At 36.6% G+C, this 23,270-nt stretch overlaps 4 protein-coding genes across 9 annotated transcripts; all 4 read left to right on the top strand.

The window, feature by feature from the left end:
• Positions 1-1,148: 1,148 nt before the first annotated feature.
• On the top strand, positions 1,149-10,951 carry LOC110683344 (L-type lectin-domain containing receptor kinase IV.1-like). Of its 6 annotated transcripts, none has more exons than XM_021859694.1 (5): positions 1,149-1,962; positions 6,394-7,768; positions 7,886-7,927; positions 8,665-8,719; positions 10,869-10,951. In XM_021859694.1, exons 1-4 carry the CDS (start codon positions 1,387-1,389, stop codon positions 8,676-8,678), a joined length of 2,007 nt encoding a protein of 668 aa, XP_021715386.1. In that variant the 5' UTR covers positions 1,149-1,386; the 3' UTR covers positions 8,679-8,719; positions 10,869-10,951. The 6 variants fall into 6 exon arrangements, 4 of the variants coding, with proteins under 4 accessions (XP_021715386.1, XP_021715385.1, XP_021715387.1 ...); XM_021859695.1 differs by lacking the exons at positions 1,149-1,962; positions 8,665-8,719; positions 10,869-10,951 and adding exons at positions 3,389-3,501; positions 4,188-4,242; positions 5,001-5,098 and having other exon boundaries at positions 6,335-7,768; positions 7,886-8,041; XM_021859696.1 differs by lacking the exons at positions 1,149-1,962; positions 8,665-8,719; positions 10,869-10,951 and adding exons at positions 4,280-4,613; positions 5,001-5,098 and having other exon boundaries at positions 6,335-7,768; positions 7,886-8,041.
• On the top strand, positions 8,746-12,965 carry LOC110683345 (L-type lectin-domain containing receptor kinase IV.1-like). Its single transcript, XM_021859697.1, has one exon. The coding sequence runs from the start codon at positions 10,793-10,795 to the stop codon at positions 12,806-12,808; it is 2,016 nt and encodes a 671-aa protein (XP_021715389.1). The 5' UTR covers positions 8,746-10,792; the 3' UTR covers positions 12,809-12,965.
• A 1,357-nt stretch (positions 12,966-14,322) lies between these two features.
• On the top strand, positions 14,323-16,782 carry LOC110683346 (L-type lectin-domain containing receptor kinase IV.2-like). The gene has a single exon (XM_021859698.1). It carries the CDS (start codon positions 14,559-14,561, stop codon positions 16,563-16,565), a length of 2,007 nt encoding a protein of 668 aa, XP_021715390.1. The 5' UTR covers positions 14,323-14,558; the 3' UTR covers positions 16,566-16,782.
• A 1,281-nt stretch (positions 16,783-18,063) lies between these two features.
• On the top strand, positions 18,064-20,481 carry LOC110683347 (L-type lectin-domain containing receptor kinase IV.2-like). The gene has a single exon (XM_021859699.1). It carries the CDS (start codon positions 18,299-18,301, stop codon positions 20,270-20,272), a length of 1,974 nt encoding a protein of 657 aa, XP_021715391.1. The 5' UTR covers positions 18,064-18,298; the 3' UTR covers positions 20,273-20,481.
• Positions 20,482-23,270: the final 2,789 nt, after the last annotated feature.

A 23,270-nucleotide genomic window follows, 5' to 3' on the forward strand; every position in this document is an offset into this window, starting at 1 on the left:
ATTTAGCCACAATAATTTTATGCACCTTCAGTATTTTACTGATTCTCGCAGATTTCTTCGTTTCATAAAACCATGGTAATTTTTGTGCTCTTTTCATTTATAATATTTTTTTGTAATTTTTGAATAATGCAGAGTACAATTTGATTTTATGTTTTCCCAGAAATTTCTGGAAAGTGATTCTAGAAGCGGTACTTTTTCTTCTCCAATGAAATCTCAGTTGAGTGGCAGAGTTTGATTTAAGGTGAGGAAATTGCAATAGTACTCCTTTGTCTTCTCCAATGAAATTCTTTTGTTTTGAGTATAAAATTTGCTAATTGTGTTTGGTGCGTTTATGGTTGTGGAAAATTCTTTATGTTACATACAAAAAGACAAATAAGTGGAATTATTAAATTGATGCCGTAATATAAGTTATGTAGGTGGAAAATCATTTGTTGATTTCACATGGAATTAATCATTCTTATGTACCCTAATACTATAAGCTAAGTTATGTAGGGTATTAATATGAACGGGGTTGAAATGTCAAGTTTACGTGCTAACCCCTTAGATAATACAGAGGTTGTTTCTAATGATTGATTGAACTTAAGCTTTGAATTATGGTATACCAAAGCCGTTGTAGTCCGTCTTTCGTGCAAATTGAACTAAGGATTCATGGAAAAAGCTCAAGTCCATATAGTCAAGTTTAAGCCACAACAGTGTAGAGTCATCACATCTTTTATGGTCCTGACTAATATTAAATTGTCTCGTTTGAGACTGCCTGTGCTCAAAAAATTACTTAATTGCTTACATAGATTTCTTCTAAAAACTGAAAATTATATCGTAAATTCCTCAAATATCAACCCTACCACTAATTTGAGTATCATGCTTGTCAATAATTAGATTACGGGTAATAATCGTAATATGGGACCACTGAATAATCTTGTACCACATATTACCTATTCCTTCTTTATTTTGGCAATGACCTTTTTCTACTTATGTTGCACGCACATGTGGGAATTGATGTAGGACATGAAGGCAATGCACAAGGATTATTGTAGTTGTCACTGTCCTTGAACTCTTTTTCCAGCCGCCCATTCTCTAATGGAGACCACATACATTTGACAAATTGACCAAAGAACAATTAACAAGGCTCTTCATTTCACATACTAGTAGATGATTTTACATTAAACATACCTTAAATAATCAGCAATGCATACAAACAATACAAGTTTAGCCGAGGAGGCACGCAATATGCAAGGACTTCTAGATACATACAAGAGGTCTCTCATGAGTCAAAAAATCTCTGAAAGTGAAAATAACACGTTCTATTCCATTTCCTCCTTTAAGTTTTGAGTGGTCTTTAGTTTACACAAGTATAAGATAATATTTTCATTGAAGTTCTGATGTTTCATGGCTAAAACTTGCTCACATCTACACCATAAACTGGTGCTCCTCTTTTTTGTAGTACTTGCCTTTGCACAAGATGAAAAACAATTCATGTACAATGGCTTCCAAGAAGCCAACCTTCATCTTGATGGGCAAGCAAAAATCCACCCTAATGGCCTTTTACAGATGACCAACTCTTCTTTGCAGGGTAGTGGTCATGTTTTCTACCCACAGCCCTTGAATTTCAACAAAAGCCGTTCATTTTCTACAACTTTCACTTTTGCCATCAATACTGATGTGCCTGGTCATGGAGGCCATGGAATTGCCTTTGTTATCTCTGCATCCATTAACTTTACGCATGCTGTTCCTGCTGAGTATCTAGGTATTTTTAACACCTCCAATAATGGAAATAAGTCTAATCATGTATTTGCTGTAGAATTAGACACGGTTCAAAATGCTGTTTTTGGAGATATTGATGGCAACCATGTTGGCATAGATGTGAATGGCCTAAAGTCTGTTAGTTCTGCTTCAGTGGCGTACTATTCTGATGAAGATAAGAAAAACATCAGCCTTGAGCTATCAGGTGGAACACCTATGAAGATTTGGATTGATTATGATGGAGAGAAGATGCTTATGAATGTGACATTAGCTCCACTTAAACATCCAAAACCCCAAAAAAATCTCTTGTCTACACATGTTAATCTTTCATCAGTACTTCTTGATTATATGTATGTCGGTTTCTCATCAGCTACCGGTCTTACTGGAACTGAGCATTACATATCAGGTTGGAGCTGGAGTCAGATTGGTCAAGCCCAGGATCTTGACCTTTTTAAGCTTCCTCCATTTCCCAATATTAGAAGCCACAAAAATAAACCAAAATTCCTTTTCATAGTATTGATTGTTGTTTTATTACTGTTGTTGGGAATGATTGCTGGAGTTGCTCTTGCTGTATGGAGGAAGAAGTTTAAAGAGCTGAAGGAGCCATGGGAACAGGAGTATATTTCTCATAGATTCTCTTATAAAGATATCTATATAGCAACTAAGGGTTTCAAAGATTCTGAGCTTCTTGGTTTTGGAGGTTTTGGCAAAGTTTATAAAGGTGTGATTCCATCTAAACACACTCCAGTTGCAGTGAAAAAAATTTCGCATGATTCTAGGCAGGGTATGAGAGAATTTGTAGCCGAAATTGTAACCATGAGAAGGCTAAGACATCGAAACTTGGTTCAGCTCCTAGGTTATTGCCGTAGAAAAGGAGAGCTCCTTCTGATGTATGATTACATGCCGAATGGAAGCCTTGACAAGTTTCTCTTCAAGAATAAGAACTCTGATCTTTCTTGGTCTCAGAGATTCAACATTGCAAAGGGGGTGGCATCTGCCCTTCTATATCTTCATGAGGAGTGGGAACAAGTCGTTCTTCATCGTGATGTGAAGGCAAGTAATGTTTTGTTGGATGCTGACATGAATGCGCGGCTTGGTGATTTTGGGTTAGCCAGGTTATATGACCATGAAAGCGCTCCTCGGAGTACTCGTGTAGTTGGAACAATAGGATATCTTGCTCCTGAGCTGAGTATAACAGGCAAACCTACTACTGCCACTGATGTATTTGCTTATGGAATATTCTTACTTGAGGTGGCCTGTGGAAGGCGGCCAAGCAGCCTGCAGGAGTTTTCTACAGAGGACTATGTATTGGTTGATTGGGTATATGACTGCTGGAAGAAGGGAGAAATTCTTGAGACAAGTGATCCCATGCTGGAAGGAAATTACCAGGCTGAAGAAATGGAACTTGTTTTGAAATTAGGCCTGCTGTGTTCTCATCCTAAGCCAGAAGGAAGGCCTAGCATGAGACAAGTGGTTCAATTCCTTAACGGAGATGCAAACCTGCCGGATATTCCTTCTGATTATGACCATGAAAGCAACAGTTTCTTTGGTGGAAGTTGGAGTATATCTATGTCAGTTCCATCATCCATGTCATTCGGTGTATCTCAGGCCACAGTATCAAGCGATAATTCAGCTGTACATTATGGTCGATGAGTTTTTGTTACTATTTTACAATCATATTTAAAGAGGTTTTGCATTTTGTGTCTTGCAGAAAAATCCACATAATCATACGGTAAAATGTCTTTGGCCTATATATATAATGTAAGAATTTGGATCTGAAGTAAAGAGTTTTCTGGTTTTCTTTTTGTTTGCTAACTTGCTTTTATTTGCTATGAACATTTACTAAAAGAATTCTGGTTACTGTTATTTGCATAGAGAAAATTATGTGCTAGACTGCGTTTGAGGTTTTCTGGCTTATACTATGAATAAATCTGACTGTTCCTGTTAGTCTGTTACTATTATACCAGTTGTCTGTTCTTCAATGCTGAAAAAATTTGAGCTTCCTGATGGTTTTAAAATCACTGTGATTATTTCTTGGTTACCTGAGGGACATATTCTGCTCTTAACTTTAGCAAACTTGGGAATTGGACAGTCTTGATGTATATGAGCTGGAAAATTCTCACATCTCTTTACTCAGAATTCTCAAATATATCAAGGATAACTCGTACAAAAACAAACTCCAATCTTTTCAGTTACAAACCAATCACACAACAGAGACTACATTTCATTTAACTTCTTGAATCAAGTACATAAAAAGAGTTCAGATGGAGAATGCTTTCTTTCTATAATATAAGTAGGTGATGTTTTATCTATCGGCCTATTACTAGAATACAAGGGTTATAATCTGTATTATTGGTGACATTTGCTTGCATGTTTGGTTTATTGCCCTCTTAAGAAGGTAATATTGACTATAATTTGCTAGGTTGTACTGATTCCCTGCCTTTCAGGTAATCTTGAACGACAAGTGCTGTGAGTTAAGTGGAGCTTTGTTTTTCAAATTCAGTAAGTTTTCTTCTTTAATTTTGACTGTATAGTTACATTTGAATTGTATTTTAGAAGAATAATGATCAGGACAGTTAGATGCAAACATTTGAACACTCTAGTATTCAGGTATTAATCTCACATAGTTTTAAGTACTCGTACAGTATTTTCAAGTGATTTGTTGAGCTATTTTTCCCAAGAGTAATCAATGCAGCTGATAAATGCTGATTTTTAATACATGCAACTTGTTGATTTTTAATACTCGTACTTCCACCGTGTGATATTTGGCTCATAAATGCTCCATTTGCTCTTATGTTCTGTAGTTGAGGAAGAAAGCCAAGAAGGTGGTATGCAAGCAAACTAAAAAAGTGCACAAAATTACAAGTTGAGAGGTTCATGCCTGGACATTTTATAAGATCAGAATCGTTTACCAAAAAAAAAAAAAAAACACGAGTATCATTTATCCCAACATAAGCATTTTTTTTTTTGAAACAACACAAGCATTTGTTTCACGTAATTTAGCCGATTGAATGCCAAGCAAACCCCTAATTAACACCAAAAAAAAAAAAAAAAAAAAATCAAGAAATGTCAGACCAATCAACTCGCAAAACCTTAATCTGTGTGCAATTTTATACATCTTCATCAGTAATTTACTAATTCCCGCGTGTATCTCGGTTAAATTATTGCTCTTCTAATCATAATTACTTGTACAATTATTTGAATTACAAAAAAGAAAAAACTGTAATACGGTGTATGATTGTTTGTTTCGTGTATTTCAGATATTTCTGGAAATGAATTCTGGAAGCACTCCTTTTTTTCTTCTCCGAGGAAATTTCAGACTTGTTGCAGCGTTTAATTTTGACCATTATAAAGTCAGGTATTTAATTGTGATTGCACCATTTTCTTTATTTTAGTATAATAATAATGGAAAATGTTATACATAGCCTATTAAATTGATGTTGTAAAAAGTTAATAATAATTTCCTTTATTTTATAGTTGTAGAAAAAGCTTATTAAATTGATGTCGTATAGGTGGAAAGTGTTATGTTTGATTCATACAGTATGATTTTGAGCACATCTTAAATATCTAGAAAATGAAACTAGTTTGACAATTGAACTGGTTTGAAATGTCAATTTTACCTGTATGATAATAATGTGGTTTGTTTTTTATCGACCAAAGTTATGCTAAATTTCCGCATAATTCATGAATGCACATCTTAGAACAATAGTAGTCTCTCCATCCCTTTATTATATGTCTATTTCTAGCATTTATTACTCACATAATAAAGAGAAGTAGACATCTAATTATGGGACGGATGGAGTATCAATCACAATCATTCACTATCGCTGTACAAGTTGCATATCATGTTTTTTTTTCCCATAGAGAATGATTAGGCAAGGTCTTCTCCGAGTCAATGAAAGAGACAGTATAACTCTGTGTATTCCACATATTGTGCAAATTAATCTACACTATTGACTATTCCACATATTGTGCAAATTAATCTACACTATTGACTATTGAGTGGTATGATCTTTAGTATAAGATCAGATTTTCGTTGTAATTTTGATGTGATGACCCGTGAAACTCATTGCCCTCTTATGTTTCATGGCTGAAACTTGCTCACACCTTCACTTAATATTAGGGATTATTTTTTTGGTTCAACTTATCTTTGCTCAAGATGAAAAACAGTTCTTGTACAATGGCTTCCGAGGAGCCAAACTTCATCTTGATGGGCTAGCAAACATCCACCCTAATGGTCTTCTACAGATGACCAACACTACATTGCTGAGTAGTGCTCATGTTTTCTACCCAAAACCCCTGAAGTTCAACAAAAATCGTTCATTTTCCACAACTTTTGCATTTGCCATCGATGTTGATGTGCCTGGTCATGGTGGCCATGGAATTGCCTTTGTTATCTCCTCATCAATCAACTTTGAGTATGCTATTCCTCAAGAATATATAGGGCTTTTCAATGCTTCTAATAATGGCAATATTTCTAATCATATATTTGCTGTAGAACTAGACATTGTTCAAAATCCCATGTTTGAAGATATTGATGGCAACCATGTTGGCATTGATGTTAATGGCCTAAAGTCTATTGATTCTGCTTCAGCGGCGTACTATTCTGATGAAGAAATGAAGAACGTGAGCCTTCGTGGAACACCTATGAAGATTTGGATTGATTATGATGGAGAGAAGATGCTTATGAATGTGACATTAGCTCCACTTAAACATCCAAAACCCCAAAAAAATCTCTTGTCTACACATGTTAATCTTTCATCAGTACTTCTTGATTATATGTATGTCGGTTTCTCATCAGCTACCGGTCTTACTGGAACTGAGCATTACATATCAGGTTGGAGCTGGAGTCAGATTGGTCAAGCCCAGGATCTTGACCTTTTTAAGCTTCCTCCATTTCCCAATATTAGAAGCCACAAAAATAAACCAAAATTCCTTTTCATAGTATTGATTGTTGTTTTATTACTGTTGTTGGGAATGATTGCTGGAGTTGCTCTTGCTGTATGGAGGAAGAAGTTTAAAGAGCTGAAGGAGCCATGGGAACAGGAGTATATTTCTCATAGATTCTCTTATAAAGATATCTATATAGCAACTAAGGGTTTCAAAGATTCTGAGCTTCTTGGTTTTGGAGGTTTTGGCAAAGTTTATAAAGGTGTGATTCCATCTAAACACACTCCAGTTGCAGTGAAAAAAATTTCGCATGATTCTAGGCAGGGTATGAGAGAATTTGTAGCCGAAATTGTAACCATGAGAAGGCTAAGACATCGAAACTTGGTTCAGCTCCTAGGTTATTGCCGTAGAAAAGGAGAGCTCCTTCTGATGTATGATTACATGCCGAATGGAAGCCTTGACAAGTTTCTCTTCAAGAATAAGAACTCTGATCTTTCTTGGTCTCAGAGATTCAACATTGCAAAGGGGGTGGCATCTGCCCTTCTATATCTTCATGAGGAGTGGGAACAAGTCGTTCTTCATCGTGATGTGAAGGCAAGTAATGTTCTGTTGGATGCTGATATGAATGCGCGGCTTGGTGATTTTGGGTTAGCCAGGTTATATGACCATGAAAGCGCTACTCGGAGTACTCGTGTAGTTGGAACAATAGGATATCTTGCTCCTGAGCTGAGTATAACAGGCAAACCTACTACTGCCACTGATGTATTTGCTTATGGAATATTCTTACTTGAGGTGGCCTGTGGAAGGCGGCCAAGCAGCCTGCAGGAGTTTTCTACAGAGGACTATGTATTGGTTGATTGGGTATATGACTGCTGGAAGAAGGGAGAAATTCTTGAGACAAGTGATCCCATGCTGGAAGGAAATTACCAGGCTGAAGAAATGGAACTTGTTTTGAAATTAGGCCTGCTGTGTTCTCATCCTAAGCCAGAAGGAAGGCCTAGCATGAGACAAGCGGTTCAATTCCTTAACGGAGATGCAAACCTGCCGGATATTCCTTCTGATTATGACCATGAAAGCAACAGTTTCTTTGGTGGAAGTTGGAGTATATCTATGTCAGTTCCATCATCCATGTCATTCGGTGTATCTCAGGCCACAGTATCAAGCGATAATTCAGCCGTACATAATGGTCGATGAGTTTTTGTATTTACTATTTTACAATCTTATTGAAAGAGGTTTTGCATTTTGTGTCTTGCAGAAATCCACATAGACACAGTAAAATGTCTTTGGCCTATAAAATGTAAGAATTTGGATCTGAAGTAAGAGTTTTCTGTTTTGTTTTTCATTGCTAACTTGCTTTTATTTGTTATGAACATATATATACTAAAGAATTCTGGTTACTGTTATTTGCATACATTAATTTATGTGCTAGACTGCTTTTGAGGTTTTCTGGCTCATACCATGAATTAGTCTGACTGTTCCAATTACTATTATACCAGTTGTCTTTTCTTCAATGCTGAAATAAATTGTGCTCTCTGATGGTTTTAAAATCACCGTGATCATTCCTAAAGTTTTGTCATTTTCATGAGCCATGCAGTTTATTTCATCATCTGCCCACTTTAATGCTCTGAAAAGTTGATAATTCTTGGTTATCTGAGGGACATATTTTGTTGTTAGCTCTAGCAAACTAAGGAATTGGACAGTCGTGATGAATATGAGTTGGAAAATTCTCACATCTCTCTAATCAGAATTCTCAAATATATCGAAGCTAACTCCATTAACTTTTGAGAAAGTTATCATACAAAAAGAAACTCCAGTTATTCAGTTACCTTAAAACAGAGTACATGGAAAGAGTTCCTATGGAGAACATTTTCTTTCAATGAGTAGGTTATGTTATATGTATCGAGCTATTACTAGAATTCATGGGTTATAATCTGTATTATTGCTGACATTTACTTACATGGTTGGCTTTCTGCTGTCTTAAGAAGGTAATAATGACTATATTTTGCTTGGTTTTTCTGATTCCCTGCCTTTCAGGTAGTTTTGTATGACAAGTGCTGTGAGTTAAGTGGAGCTTTGTTCTTAAAATTCAGTAAGTATTCTTCTTTTGTTTGACTGGATCGTTACATTTGAATGATTTAGATGATAATAACGATATGAAGGACTCTGAAGAAAATTTAAGAATAATAATGATCAGGTGCTGTGATAGTTAGGTAAAACATTAAGATGCAAACATGTCTGAACACTCTAGTATTCAGGTATGAATCTCACATAATTTTAAGTATTTTCAAGTGGTTCTCCTGGTTATGTCAACGTGTCAAACCCTGTCTTTTGTGATTTGAATCTGCAACCAACATACTAAATAGAGATATGCTTTTTGTGGCTCGCTACATATTAGATCTTATCTTTACATTTCAAGTTTATCATGATACATATAATGCAGGAAAAAAAAAACCTTGTAGTCACACATTTACCATTGTATTACATTGGTGCTTAGAACGAGTCTCCACTTAGGGCAGGGTAGGGGAGTCGGATATGTATCACCTGTAACCCTGCAGTATCAGATAGGCTGTTTTCATCCAGGTAATGTATCACTATAAATTAATGTAAGATGATCTCACCTAGAACTAACTTCCTCTTTTATTCGACCCTTAATAGTAAGGCACAGCTCATTTCAATGTTCGTGGTGCCAATGAACAATAATGTTGGAGACTTCAAATCTGCATGACTGCAGCTAAACATTCCAACATTAATTTACAATGATACATTGAAATTTAGTAAGGCGTGGTAGAAATCTAAAGAAGAGCAATATCGCTAGCTTTGCAGCATAGCAGTTCAGGTGTGATGATCTATGACTCATGTCTTGACCATGGATACAAAATTACTGATTTCTGTAACAATGATACCAAATTAGAATAGAGAATGATCGACCATAGCATGCCATTTCCCATATATACTACTGAAGCATCAGCTGCATCGCCTTAAGTTTTATACTTTTATCCACATAACCTTACATATTTATATATAGGTCAAGCCAATGTTTCATCCATTCTTTTTCATATCCCTATTCTCTGAAAAGTGCTGCTTTCTGCCATGTTATGTTTACACTTTACATGTTTCAAAGGAGGTTTATGTTGACTGTTGAGAATTCAAATTTATGGGAAATTAATATTGCATAAAGTTGTTAGTTAACTTTCTTGAATAATGGTTGCAATTTTCTGAATTTTTAAAAAATTATTTTGGCAAACAATTTTAGTTATATATAAAGCGATGTTAGCTGAAAGAACATCTTACTCCAAAAAGTCTACTAATGTTCAAACCAGCTTATGATAAACTAGTAGTACCATTTGTTTAAATTTTACCCGACATATTGAAAAAAATTTGGAAACTACGTATATATATGTCATATATGGATATATGTTCCCTTGTCTTATTTTGACATTTTATACCCAATTTTGGACTTTTCATTTAATGGAGCAGTTATGTATGATTGGTACTCCAAGGTTTCTGTAAATTAACTTGGTAGGGTCTATTTATTGGTCAAAAAACTAAACAAAGTTTGGTGTTTTGAAAATTTACTTTATAATCTTAAGGTTATAAGGTCAAATCCCCCTAATTGTAGCTGCGTATAAGGATGAATTTCTCTTACTCTTCCCACTTGTAGTTATGTTCACAAAGGCTGAATAAAGAAACTGTGATGGTACGCAGACGTTAAGTTAGGGTCCTCCATAGTCCATACATTTAAAATATGGTAAAAGTAAGAAAAAGAAAAGGAAAAAAAAAAGCAATTAATTCAACTGGATAGCAATAATGCACAAAAGTTTGTGATTTGCTATCTTATTTGTTGATAGATTAGTTTAATTATGGTGGCGGCTAGACCTTTGTATGTCTAAATTGTTTTACTTTTGACATTTTTTTTTTATATGTCATTCCATCCCAATCTGCCATCTGGACTTTTTCAAGCTTTTGTAACAGGGTTTCACACTGAAATTGATGGGGATGGCCTTAAAAAAATAAGGGATGAATATAAAAGGTATCCTATGAGCCTTAAAGTTGTTAAAAAAGATGTTAGTGATTTTCTTATAGGATAAAAATATTTCTTGATTCTCTTTTATTTAGTTCTGACTTTCTGAGTCTGACCAAAGAATCCCTGAAACTCTTTACTATGCTTCTGTGTTTCATGGCAGAAGCTCATTTACTGCAGTCAGTCCTGATTTTCTTTCTTTCTGTGGTGGTCGTAGCTCAAGATGAAACCCAGTTTATCTACAATGGGTTCCGAGGAGCCAACCTCCTTCTTGATGGGCTTGCAAACATCCAACCAAATGGTCTTCTTGTCCTTACCAACACTTCAAAGCAGCTTAGTGGTCATGTTTTCTACCCAAAGCCTTTCAAACTCAATGCAACTCGATCCTTCTCCACGAGTTTTGTGTTTTCCATGTATCCTGATGTGGAAGCTCATGGTGGTCATGGACTTGCTTTTGTCATCTCCTCATCCATGAACTTTGCACGCGCTGTTCCAGCTGAGTTTCTAGGACTTTTCAATGTTTCAAACAATGGCCTTGCTTCTAATCATGTCTTTGCTGTAGAGTTAGATACTATTCAAAATGCTGTTTTTGGGGATATTGATGGCAACCATGTTGGGATTGATATTAATGGACTAATGTCTAATGATTCTGCTTCAGCTGCATATTATGATGCAGAAGGGCGGACGAACAGGAGCCTTCAACTTACTAGTCGTGAAGCTATGCAAGTTTGGATAGATTATGATGGAAGTGAGAGGCTAATGAATGTAACAATGGCTCCACTTCGTCATCCAAAACCAGTCAGACCTCTGTTATCTACTCACCTGAATCTTTCTGCAGTATTTCTTGATTCTATGTATGTTGGGTTCTCTGCGGCTACTGGTCTTACTGCAAATGAGCATTACTTATTAGGTTGGAGTTGGAGTGAAATCGGGCAAGCCCCAGGTTTTAATTTCTCCGAGCTGCCTTCACTTCCCAAGATCAGAACTCAAAAGAGAAGGCTGGAAACTGTTTTTATAGTACTTCTCGTTGTGTTTGTGTTATTGTTGGTCATTATTTTAGCAGTTGTATGTGCTATACGGAGGAAAATGTTTGAAGAGGTTAAGGAACCATGGGAACAGGAATATGCCTCCCATAGATTCTCTTTCAAAGATCTCTATGTAGCAACTAAAGGGTTCAAAGACTCTGAACTTCTTGGTTCTGGAGGTTTTGGGAAGGTTTATAAAGGTGTACTGCCTTCAACAGAAACCCAAGTTGCAATCAAGAGAGTATCCCATGATTCAAGGCAAGGAATGAGGGAATTTGTGTCTGAAATTGTTAGCATGAGAAGGCTTAGACATCGAAACTTGATCCAGCTTTTAGGCTACTGCCGAAGAAAAGGGGAGCTTCTTCTGGTCTATGATTATATGCCAAATGGAAGCCTTGACAAGATCCTGTTTCAGAAAAATGTATCCAAATCTGACCTTTCTTGGCCTCAAAGAATGAATATTATCAAGGGGGTGGCGTCTGCCCTGCTATACCTTCATGAAGAGTGGGAACAAGTTGTGCTTCATCGTGATGTGAAAGCCAGTAATGTTCTGTTGGATGCTGACATGAATGCCAAATTGGGTGATTTTGGCCTAGCTAGACTATATGATCATGGTAGTAATCCTCGAAGCACCAACATCGTTGGAACAGTTGGGTATCTTGCACCTGAAATCAGTTTAACAGGCAAGCCAACTCCTGCCACGGATGTGTTTGCCTTTGGGATATTCTTACTCGAGGTGGCTTGTGGAGTACAGCCTTTTCGCTTGCTCAATTTTGCTGAGGAAGACCTTGTTTTGGTTGATTGGGTTTTTGACTGCTGGAAGAAGGGAGCGATTCTAGAAACAAGCGATCCTAAGCTGGGAGGATCTTTTGTCAGTGAAGAAATGGAGCTTGTTCTAAAGCTAGGCTTACATTGCTCACATTGTAAACCAGAAGTAAGGCCAAGCATGAGACAGGCAGTACAATTTCTTCACGGGGATGCAGTTCTACCAGATGTGCCATCCGATTATGATCTTGAAAGTAATGGCCTGCTTGATAAATATTGGGGAACATCTGGTTCATATCCATCCTCATTTCAGGTGTCAACTAACTCCCTTTTTTCTGTTAATTCAGTCATTCATCATGGCCGCTAAATGTGCAGTATTCTGAATGTAACTAGATGATTGAATTAGTTGATTTATTAGCTACCATATGTAAAAATGACCATGTTCTTCTGAAATCCTGTGAGAAGCAGGATTTACTCCCTGTATGTTACGAAAATCATATTTAAATAAGTCTTATTTTCTTTATTCATGAATTAACTTTGCCATTACATATACTCTGTATGTTTCTGAGTCTGAATTCTGAGTCCTGTGTTAAAATTTTGCTCTGTTAATTTTACTCATTATTTGTATCTGCTACTATACATATAAATGATATTTAATAACTATTGATCGTGTTAGTTGCAACAGTGAATACTATGTGATGGACCACACGTGGGCTTTTGGTTGCGATGATGTCGAGAAAAAAAATGTGAGCCTAAAGTGATGATGATCTAGACGATTTAGAAAAATCTTGGCATAGCAAGACTATGGGATAATCACGAAATGATGAATGTGATAATAGTTTATGGCCTCTGAAGAAGTGAAACGACAGGTTCTAGAGAGGGAAAAAAGAGTAAATACTGAATTATTAGTCAGCAAAATGGTGCATCTATATTCAATATCCAAACGTTGAACTCTTCCTAAACGTTTGCCATTTTACTAGTCAAAATAAAGCACTCCCCAAAACTGGCTAAGTTTGCCAAAATGAAATGCCAAATACAGTCATTTAACATAATGAATGTAGAAAAGTAGCAAAATTAATTTCTATGTCCCAAAATGAAAAAAACAAGAAAGAAACTTCATCCCTTATTCCCATCATTTTCATAATAACAACTTGATGTTGTTCATACAGCTTTAATTTTGTTGTGTGTTATTTTTAGATTGCAGAGATTTATTATTATTATTATTACATCGTACAAGACTTAGGTAAGGCTTTAAATGTTGTTGTACTGTCATTACTAAATAATAAATGTGATTATGAAATCTAAGGCCGTGTTTGGTTGGAAGGAAAGTCTCTAGTCGGAAAACTTGTTTTCCCCGTCTATTTGGTCCTATTTGGTTTGTAAAGGGGTGGACTGTGAAAATAATTTCTTATGGCAAAGGGGCCCGAAAATAGGGCGGGTTTGGGCAAGCATAAAAACGCATTTTGAGTAAAAAGCCCGAACCCGACCCGAAAAACCCGAAAAGACGCTACTTTTTTTACGGGTTTGGGTACGAAAAATTGTATTAAGGCCCGGCCCGGCTCGATTTTTTTATCACCTCTAGTTCTTACCTTCCTCCCTCTCTTTTTCCCCTTCCGCTTTAGATTTCTAGTTAGAGCCAAACAAAGAAAAACAAAGATAGAATTCACATATCCATTGTAAACAAATTTTAGCCCCAAAAATGAAGTTAAAGTCTTAAAAAAGGACCGTAAACAAATATCATAGTGTCGAGTACCTGACCTAGGCAATAAGGCGAAATGAGTGGTCCTTTTTAACACGAGCCTTGTGAATAAAAGTATTTATTATTCTAAATGACACAAGGTTTATGAATTTTTTTAATCCTACCTTTGGTCTTTATTTCCATTATTTTGGTGACCAGTCACTTTCATAGGAGAGTGCCTTTGATTTTTCTTTTAACTTGATTGACTTGCTGCCCTTTTACAAAGGCAATTTCATTGACTCCATCTTTCTTGGTTCCCCTCTTTAGCCTACCAACCATATAATATTTTTTTTTATGTTAATGAAGTGAAAAAATGTTATAACTCTTCATTTTGCTGTGTTTAATGTCAGAAAATCCTCTGTTTTAACTTCTTTATTTCATGGCTTTCAAAATCTTATTTCATATTATAGTGATTTGTTTTGGGATCTTATTAACACCCACAATCTTTGCTCAAGATTCAAAGCAGTTCATATATCAAGGCTTCCAACAAGCCAATCTTCATATTGATGGAGCTGCAACAGTCCAATCTAATGGATTGTTGCAGCTAACAAACTATACAAAACAGCTAACTGCTCATGCTTTTCATCCACAACCTCTAAATTTCTCTTCTTCGTCGTCTCTTTCGTTTTCCACCCATTATGTTTTTGCCATGTACCCTGAAATTCAAGCCATAAGTGGTCATGGAATTGTGTTTGTTCTGTCTCCTTCGATGAGCTTTCCCCATGGTGTTCCAGGCAAGTTTTTCGGTCTTTTTAATTCTTCATCAGATTTTATGCCTTCAGATCATATATTTGCTGTGGAATTAGATACCATTCAGGATTATGAATTCTCTGATATTGATAGTAACCATGCTGGGATTAATATCAATAGTCTGATATCAAATGCATCAGCTTCAGCAGCTTATTATTCTGATGCTGAAAAAGTGATTAAGAGTCTGAATCTTATAAGCGCGAAAAGAATGCAGGTTTGGATTGATTATAATCATAAAAACATGTTAGTCCAGGTAACAATGGCTCCTATTGAAGTCCCTAAACCAAGTAGGCCTTTGTTATCATTACATGTCAATCTTTCTGAAGTTCTAACAGACACCATGTATGTTGGTTTCTCTTCATCTACTGGGTCAGTGGCTAGTCGTCACTATCTACTTGGGTGGAGCTTTGCCCATGGCAGGGAGGAGGCTCAAAGACTCGATTTATCAAAGCTTCCTACGCTTCCTCGTTATGGAAGTCGAGGGAGGAAATTGAGTATAGGCTCCATGATCCTGCTGATTGTGATATCAGTGATAGTGGTAACAATTGGGATAGTTTTTTATGTCATAAGAAGGAAGAAATTCGAGGAAGTAATGGAAGATTGGGAGCAAGAATACCTCCTGCAGAGATTTTCGTTTAAGGATCTTTACAAAGCTACAAAGGGGTTTAAAGATAAGGAGCTGTTGGGAGCTGGAGGTTTTGGGAAGGTTTATAAGGGGATTTTAAGTTCACCGAAACTTGAAGTTGCTGTTAAGAGAGTTTCACATGGTTCAGGGCAAGGAATGAGAGAATTTGTTGCAGAAGTTGCTTGTATGGGGAGGTTAAGGCACCGTAATCTGGTACAACTCCTAGGGTATTGTCGAAGGAAAGGAGAGTTGCTCTTAGTCTATGATTACATGCCTAATGGCAGTCTTGACAAGTATCTTTATGAAGATGAAAACCCAAGTCTTTCATGGAGTGCAAGGTTCAAGATCATTCGTGGTGTGGCTTCTGCGCTTGTATACCTTCATGAAGAGTGGGAGCAAGTCATTGTGCATCGAGATGTTAAGGCTAGTAACATTCTACTAGATGCTGACATGAATGCAAGGCTAGGTGACTTTGGACTAGCAAGGTTATATGATCATGGTACCAATCCTCAGACTACCCATGTCGTTGGAACTGTTGGATATCTTGCACCCGAGCTCACTAGAAAGGGAAAGGCAACTACTAGCACTGATGTGTTTTCATTTGGGGTGTTCATCCTTGAAGTTGCCTGTGGAAGGAGTCCTATTAGCCTTCAAGGTCCAAACGAAGAAACGTATTTGATTGATTGGGTGTATGAATGCTGGAAGAAAGGGGCGATTGTTGAGGCAAGTGATCCTAAATTAGGAAGGAATTACGTTGTGGAAGAATTGGAACTAGTTTTGAAGCTAGGCATGGTTTGCTGTTATCCAAAGCCTGAAGGAAGACCTAACATGAGGCAAGTTATGCAGTTTCTGAATGGAGATAATGCTCTGCCTGAGATGGTTCCTTTTGATACTAAAGCTGCTCACACTACATTCAATAATCAAACTTTGGGTTCGTATCCTACATCTTCTGAAGGCAACTTTGCTAATGTTTCATATAGCAGTGAATCCATACTACATGTTGGTCGATAATTTAGTTCATATTGTATGGTCTCATGTATGTAAGCTCATAACCAACCCTGCTTCTGCAAGGTTTTGTAATGTAGTTTCTGATATTCTAAGTAATTTTCCAGGGAATTTTCTCAGGCCGCCTTTTTGTTATAATGTTTCAAGTTGGCCTGATGAACAACTGTTGTATGAAGGTCACCGTTTAATTATCATATCTATCATGTGAAATTGCTGAATGAAAGCTCCCAAGTACAAATTTTTCATAGAATATTCTGACTTTCTGAGGCTAATTTTACTTGAGCGTCTCAAGTTAGCCTGATTTACTTTGGTCATTGAGAAAAAGTTGGTAAAATCGCTGTCTGAAAGCCCTTCAGGAACAGTAGTTATTTTCGAATATTTTCTTTGATAACTTGCTTATAATGTTTTTAGTTTGTCTAATCTTCAATAATATGTTGAAAGCGATTTGTGTTTGAATGTGAAATGATCATATCTGTCTCAGTGAAACCGATGTCTGAAAGCGTTAGAGTCAAGAACATCAGAATTTCTTCTTACCTTTTCTGAATTAATGCTGTTTAGAAAATATAGATTACTGATTAACTTTCTTTGGCAGAACTAATCAGCATAATTTGTTGGGTCCTATAATCCTTTGATTAATACTTTTGCCACAAGATTTATTAAATTAGTAGGGTAGGTAATTCTTATTATTCCATGCTATTCTTTTTTTTAATCTGTTATATTTTCCAAAGACCTGATTACAATGTTCAAAGGAAATTTCCATGTTGTACTTCTGTCTTTTCACAATCAAATATTAATCAAAGACATGTCTGAACTGTTGAAAGAGTCAATTGTTGATGATTTGGTGCTCACTTTAGAATATTATAATTATCAGTCATTTTTCCATTACTTTATTAGGTAGTTTAAAAGTCAAAAACTTTGAATTTTGGATGGATTTTCTTTAAACTGCTAGACATACACCAAACATAATTAAACTTAATGTTAGCTTCTGTGTTATTCATATAATCTTGAACATCATGTACAAATTGTATAAAATTTTAAGACAGTATTTTGATATATCTTGAGATGTTAATAATTTGGACACGTAATTTGCTGTTATATTAGTTTGTCAATCATACTCACTCTAGTCTACCTAAATTGAACATTTAAATCCAATAAGAGGGAGGATTAGGGACGGTCAGTGGTCCGGGATGGAGGATAGGGACACGTGACAACTAACGGCATATGAAGCCAGAGAGGGGGGGAGGGAGGGAGCCAACCCTCTCACTCAGTAGACTAGTCTGAGCCGGTCCCACCATGGCCCGGTAGCTAAGCTGAGCGAGTTGGATCAATCTAACCCGTCCCACTGGCCATCTCTAGAGGACCATTGTTACATCACTTATGCATCACATTTCCTTGAGTAGTGATAATTTGACTTGATTTCTATCCACCCATTTAAGATTTGTACGTGATAAACATCAAGTTTTATTACTCTTTTCAAACTTGTTATTTCCTAGAAGTTGAAAATTTCTTGTTGAATTGATCCAACTGCTCAATATTTTAAACAAAAATTAAGGAGGCACAATTCTTTGACTTCTGAAGTAAACCACAAGCAGTCAAGCAGCAACTTTTGCAAGCATGTTTACCTCAGTTTTTTGTGATCATAAAGTAAATCAGTGATTTTTATTTAATCATATAGAATAGCCCATTTGTTCTTCAATTACAAAACTACAATCCTATGATTCACTTCTGTTCTATGTCTAATGTCTATATCTTTCAGAAAACAGAATCTAATAGTTCTTTTCTTACTTAGCACAATATCTGCCTTTTCTGAACAACAAAACCAGTTTATTTATCATGGTTTTACAGAAGCAGGCCTTCATCTCGACAGCCTTGCACATATTCATCCTAATGGCTTATTGCAACTGACTAACACCACAAAGCTGCAGAAGGGTCATGCTTTCTATAAAACCCTTCTGAAATTGGACACAAATGTTTCTTTTTCTACTTCATTTGTGTTTGCTATATACCGAGAATTGGATATACCACATAGTGGACATGGGATCGCGTTTGTCATCTCATCGTCTATGGATTTCAGCCACACAGTTCCAGCTGAATACTTGGGGCTTTTTAATTCTTCCAACAATGGTTCTCCTGCAAATCATGTATTTGCAGTGGAATTAGATACAGTTCAGAATGCACTTTTTGAAGATATTGATGCCAACCATGTTGGAATCGATGTTAATGGTCTGAAATCAATAAGTGCAGCTTCTGCAATGTACTTTTCTGATAAAGAAAGGAAGAATAAGATCTTGCAGCTTACAAGTGGAAAGCCGATACAAGTATGGATAGATTATGATGCTCTGAAGATGTTAGTGAATGTGAAATTGGCTCCTATTGAAGAACCAAAACCAAATCATTCTCTCTTGTCAACTCATATTGATCTATCTAAGGTTATAGTGAATCCAGTATATATCGGGTTTTCTTCATCTACTGGATTATCGACTAATACACACTACATACTAGGATGGAGTTGGAATCAAAGTGGCCTAGCTCAAAGCTTAGACCCTTCTAAGCTTCCTTCACTTCCCCAACTAAAACATCCAAGAAAGAAATTAAGTCATGTTGTAGTTCTTCTAGTTGTGCTAATAGTATGTTTCATCAGTATTTTCCTAGTTGTGTATGTGATCATAAGAAGGAATAAGTATGAAGAATTACACGAGGTCTGGGAGTCAGAGTTTTCTGTAAACAGATTTTTGTACAGGGATCTATACATAGCCACAAAAGGGTTTAAAGAGAGTGAGCTTCTGGGTTCGGGAGGTTTCGGAAAGGTTTACAAAGGTACATTGCCTCATTCCAATACCCAAGTAGCAGTCAAAAGAGTCTCACATGATTCCAAACAAGGTTTGAGAGAATTTGTGGCTGAAATTGCCAGCATGAGAAGGCTAAGGCATAGAAACTTGGTACAACTTCTCGGTTATTGTCGGAGAAAGGGTGAGCTTCTTTTAGTGTATGATTACATGCCTAATGGAAGCCTTGACAAGTTTCTCTTCAGTGACGAGAAACCAAACATATTCTGGCATCAGAGAATCAAAATCATCAAAGGTGTGGCATCTGCCTTGCTATACCTGCATGAAGAGTGGGAACAAGTTGTTCTTCATAGAGATGTAAAAGCAAGTAATGTTCTTTTGGATGCTAGCATGAGTGCTCGTCTAGGTGACTTTGGTCTTTCGAGATTATATGATCATGATACAGGCCCAAGAACTACCCGTGTGGTTGGAACAATCGGATACATTGCACCAGAGCTAACCATCACAGGAAAACCAACTACTAGTACCGATGTTTTTGGTTTTGGAATGTTTATACTTGAGGTGGTTTGCGGAAGGAGGGCAATATCCCGACACTCCCTTGAAGAAGAAAATCTGGTGGATTGGGTGCTAATGTGCTGGGAAAACGGAGAACTTCTTAAGACAATCGATCCTAGGCTGGAGGTTAACTACATTTCCGAAGAAATGGAGCTCATTTTGAGGTTAGGATTGATGTGTTGCCATAATAATCCTCAAGAGAGGCCTAGCATGAGGCAAGTAATGCAACTTTTGGATGACAGAAACAGCAAATTCTCTAAAAAGTCTTACACAGAGTCATGTGAACCATCAACTCCATTTCCACAAACACCTGACTCTGCATCAGTGTGTTCTGTTTCTAGTTCTGATTCAATCCTCTTTCATGGTCGTTGAATCATACGATGCTCGTACGCTTCACTTGTTTTAGTGTTATACATAGTTCACTTAATGACTAAACATTTCATTGTAAATTTTTTTGACCAATATGTAGGTGTGAATATAAGTCATGTTAGTGCTTCTTTGATTCTTTACTGATGGCATCAACATTTCATGCCTACTATAGTATTTTATTTAATGTGACTCTTAAAAGAAGAAATAAAACATTGCCCAAATATTAGGAACAGAATATGTAGGAAAGAAGGACAATTTGATGAAAGATCATAGGTGAGCAATTAGGCATCTATTCATCTACCTTGTTGAATTTTCTTACATACTTTTCAGCTGCCCTTATTAATATTACTTAGAAATTATCATCAAGTTAAGTAATCGACTTTAAAAGAGCATAGTACACAATTTTTTCACGTATACAGGTCTTAAATATCATAGGCCATCCAGGTCAATATTTAAGCGACTTGACACCAGGGTATCGTACAACCGGGGTCATAATCCATTACTAAGCTCCAAATTAAATCAGGCATTTAGTGCAAAGGAAAAATATCAAGTACCTTACATAGAGTAAAAGTGTAGTAGTTTAAAGGAATTATGGCGAAATTTGTGTGCAATTTCACTCCATGATAGTAGGAGTGTGAACGCGAATTTATTGAAGAATACGAGTAAAAACAAAATTGAATGAAAGTGTTTAGAAGGAGCTGTATCACCTAGAACATGTAATACTCATCACCAGTTCACCATAACATTAACTTATGAAAACTAATTAAACGAACCAATATTAATTATGGCAATTAATGCAAGTTTTGGATGACAGGAAGGTAACAGCAGCGGTCCTAAGGGAACTTACAGAGTGTTATAAACCACCAACTCCATTATCACCATCACCTAACTCTGCATCTGCTTGTTTTGTATCATTGTATGTAGCATTGATTCAATCCTCGTGCACGGTCATAGAACCGTAGGATGCTTATCTTCTCTTCTTGTTACAATGTCATACACAGTTCACCTAATGACCAAAAAATCCATCAGAATGAAATACACCAAATACCTATTAAGTAAACAACATATGGTGAACTATAGAATTACATGTATTACGTAGAGCTGTCAATTCGGGTAAATAGGTCGGGTTTGGGTAGGGTAAGAGTGGGTCGGGTTAATTCGGGTGGGATCAATTTAGATTAATTCCAGAACCTATGCGGGTCGGGTTTGGGTTGGGTCATGCTTGAGTTGGGTCACGTCGGGTCATACTTCTTATCGGGTTTGGATCATGTTCGTGGTAGGCTTGAGTTAATGAAATCGGTGCAAGTTGTAAACCGGTAAATTGGTCGTTTAAAGGCAAATTGGATGTGGTTCTACCCACCCAATTGGACTCCCGAAGGATATTAGGGACCTTGGTAAACATTTCGTCAATTTTAAATTCGGGCGAAAAAAAAAAGTCAAAAAATTCCAAAATTGAAGGTTTATATCCACGCATTTTGAGAAATTTTGGGGGTTTTCGGGCCGGTGTCGAAAAGCTTTGAGATTTTAGAGAATACATCTCGGGGTCATATAATACCGTTTGGATCTTTATATGATCATTATATGTTGTCATAAATGTTCATGGTAGACCCGAGTTAATGAAATCGGTGCAATTTGTAAACCGGTAAATTGGCCGTTTAAAGACAAATTTGATGGTTACACCCACTCAATTGGACTCCCGAGGGTATTAGGGACCATAGTAAACATTTCGGAAATTTTTATTTCCGGGCGAAAAAAGTTAAAAAAATTCCAAAATTAAAGGCTAATATCCACGCTTTTTGAGAAATTTCGAAGGTTTCAGGGCCCGGTGTCTAAAAGTCTTGAAATTTTAAGAGATACATCTCGGGGTCATATAATGTCGTTTGGAACCATATATGATCATATATGTTGTCATAAATGTTCGAGGTAGGCTTGATTTAATGAAGTCGGTGCAAGTTGTAAACCGGTGAATTGTCCATTTAAAGACGAATTGGATGGTCCCATCCACCCAATTGGAGTCCGAGAGAGTATTAGAGACCTTGGTAAACATTTTGTCAATTTTTATTTCCGGGCGAAAAAAGTCAATTATTTCCAAAATTGAAGGCTAATATCCACGCTTTTTGAGAAATTTCGAAGGTTTTGGGGCTTGGTGTCGAAAACCAATAAGATTTTAGGGGATACATCTCGGGGTTATATAATGTCGTTTGGAACCATATATGATCATTAAATGTTGTCATAAATGTTCGTGGTTGGTTTGAATTAATGAAATCGGTGCAAGTAGTAAACTGGTAAATTGGTTGTTTAAAGGCAAATTGGATGGTTCCACCCGACCAATTGGACTCCCGGAGGATATTAGGAACCATGGTAAAAATTTCGGCAATTTTTATTTTCGGGCGAAAAAAAGTCAAAATATTCCAAAATTGAAGGTTTATATCCACGAATTTTGAGAAATTTTGGGGGTTTCGGGGCCTGGTTTCGAAAAGTCTTGAGATTTTAGAGAATACATCTCAGAGTCATATAATACAGTTTGGATCTATATATGATCATTATATGTTCTCATAAATGTTCGTGGTAGGCTTGAGTTAATGAAATCAATGAAAGTTGTAAATCAGTAAATTAGCCATTTAAAGGCAAATTGGATGGTTCCATCCACCCAATTGGACTCCCGGCGGGTATTAAGGACTATGGTAAACATTTGGACAATTTTTATTTTCGGGCGAAAAAAAGTTAAAAAATTCTAAAATTGAAGGCTAATATCCACGTTTTTTGTGAAATTTTAGAGGTTTCGGGACCCAGTGTCGAAAAGACTTGAGATTTTAGGGAATACATCTCGGGATCATATAATGCCGTTTGGAACCATATATGATCATTTTATGTTGTCATAAATGTTAGTGGTAGACTTGATTTAATGAAATCGGTGCAAGTTGTAAACCGGTAAATTGACCGTTTAAAGCCGAATTGGATGGTCCCACCCACCCAATTGGACTCCCAAGGGGCATTAGAG

Source organism: Chenopodium quinoa, unplaced genomic scaffold (assembly GCF_001683475.1).
Source record: "Chenopodium quinoa cultivar QQ74 unplaced genomic scaffold, ASM168347v1, whole genome shotgun sequence".
NCBI classification, from domain to species: Eukaryota; Viridiplantae; Streptophyta; class Magnoliopsida; order Caryophyllales; family Amaranthaceae; genus Chenopodium; species Chenopodium quinoa.

Coding starts and splice junctions, on each gene's coding strand:
- LOC110683344 (XM_021859693.1), top strand. CDS start 1,387: ATGGCTAAAACTTGCTCACATCTACACCATAAACTGGTGCTCCTCTTT. Junction 1,963..6,393: donor CAGGTGGAACACCTATGAAG/ATTTGGATTGAT, acceptor ACACCTATGAAG/ATTTGGATTGATTATGATGG. Junction 7,769..7,885: donor TCCATCATCCATGTCATTCG/GTGTATCTCAGG, acceptor TGTGTCTTGCAG/AAATCCACATAGACACAGTA.
- LOC110683345 (XM_021859697.1), top strand. CDS start 10,793: ATGCTTCTGTGTTTCATGGCAGAAGCTCATTTACTGCAGTCAGTCCTG.
- LOC110683346 (XM_021859698.1), top strand. CDS start 14,559: ATGGCTTTCAAAATCTTATTTCATATTATAGTGATTTGTTTTGGGATC.
- LOC110683347 (XM_021859699.1), top strand. CDS start 18,299: ATGTCTATATCTTTCAGAAAACAGAATCTAATAGTTCTTTTCTTACTT.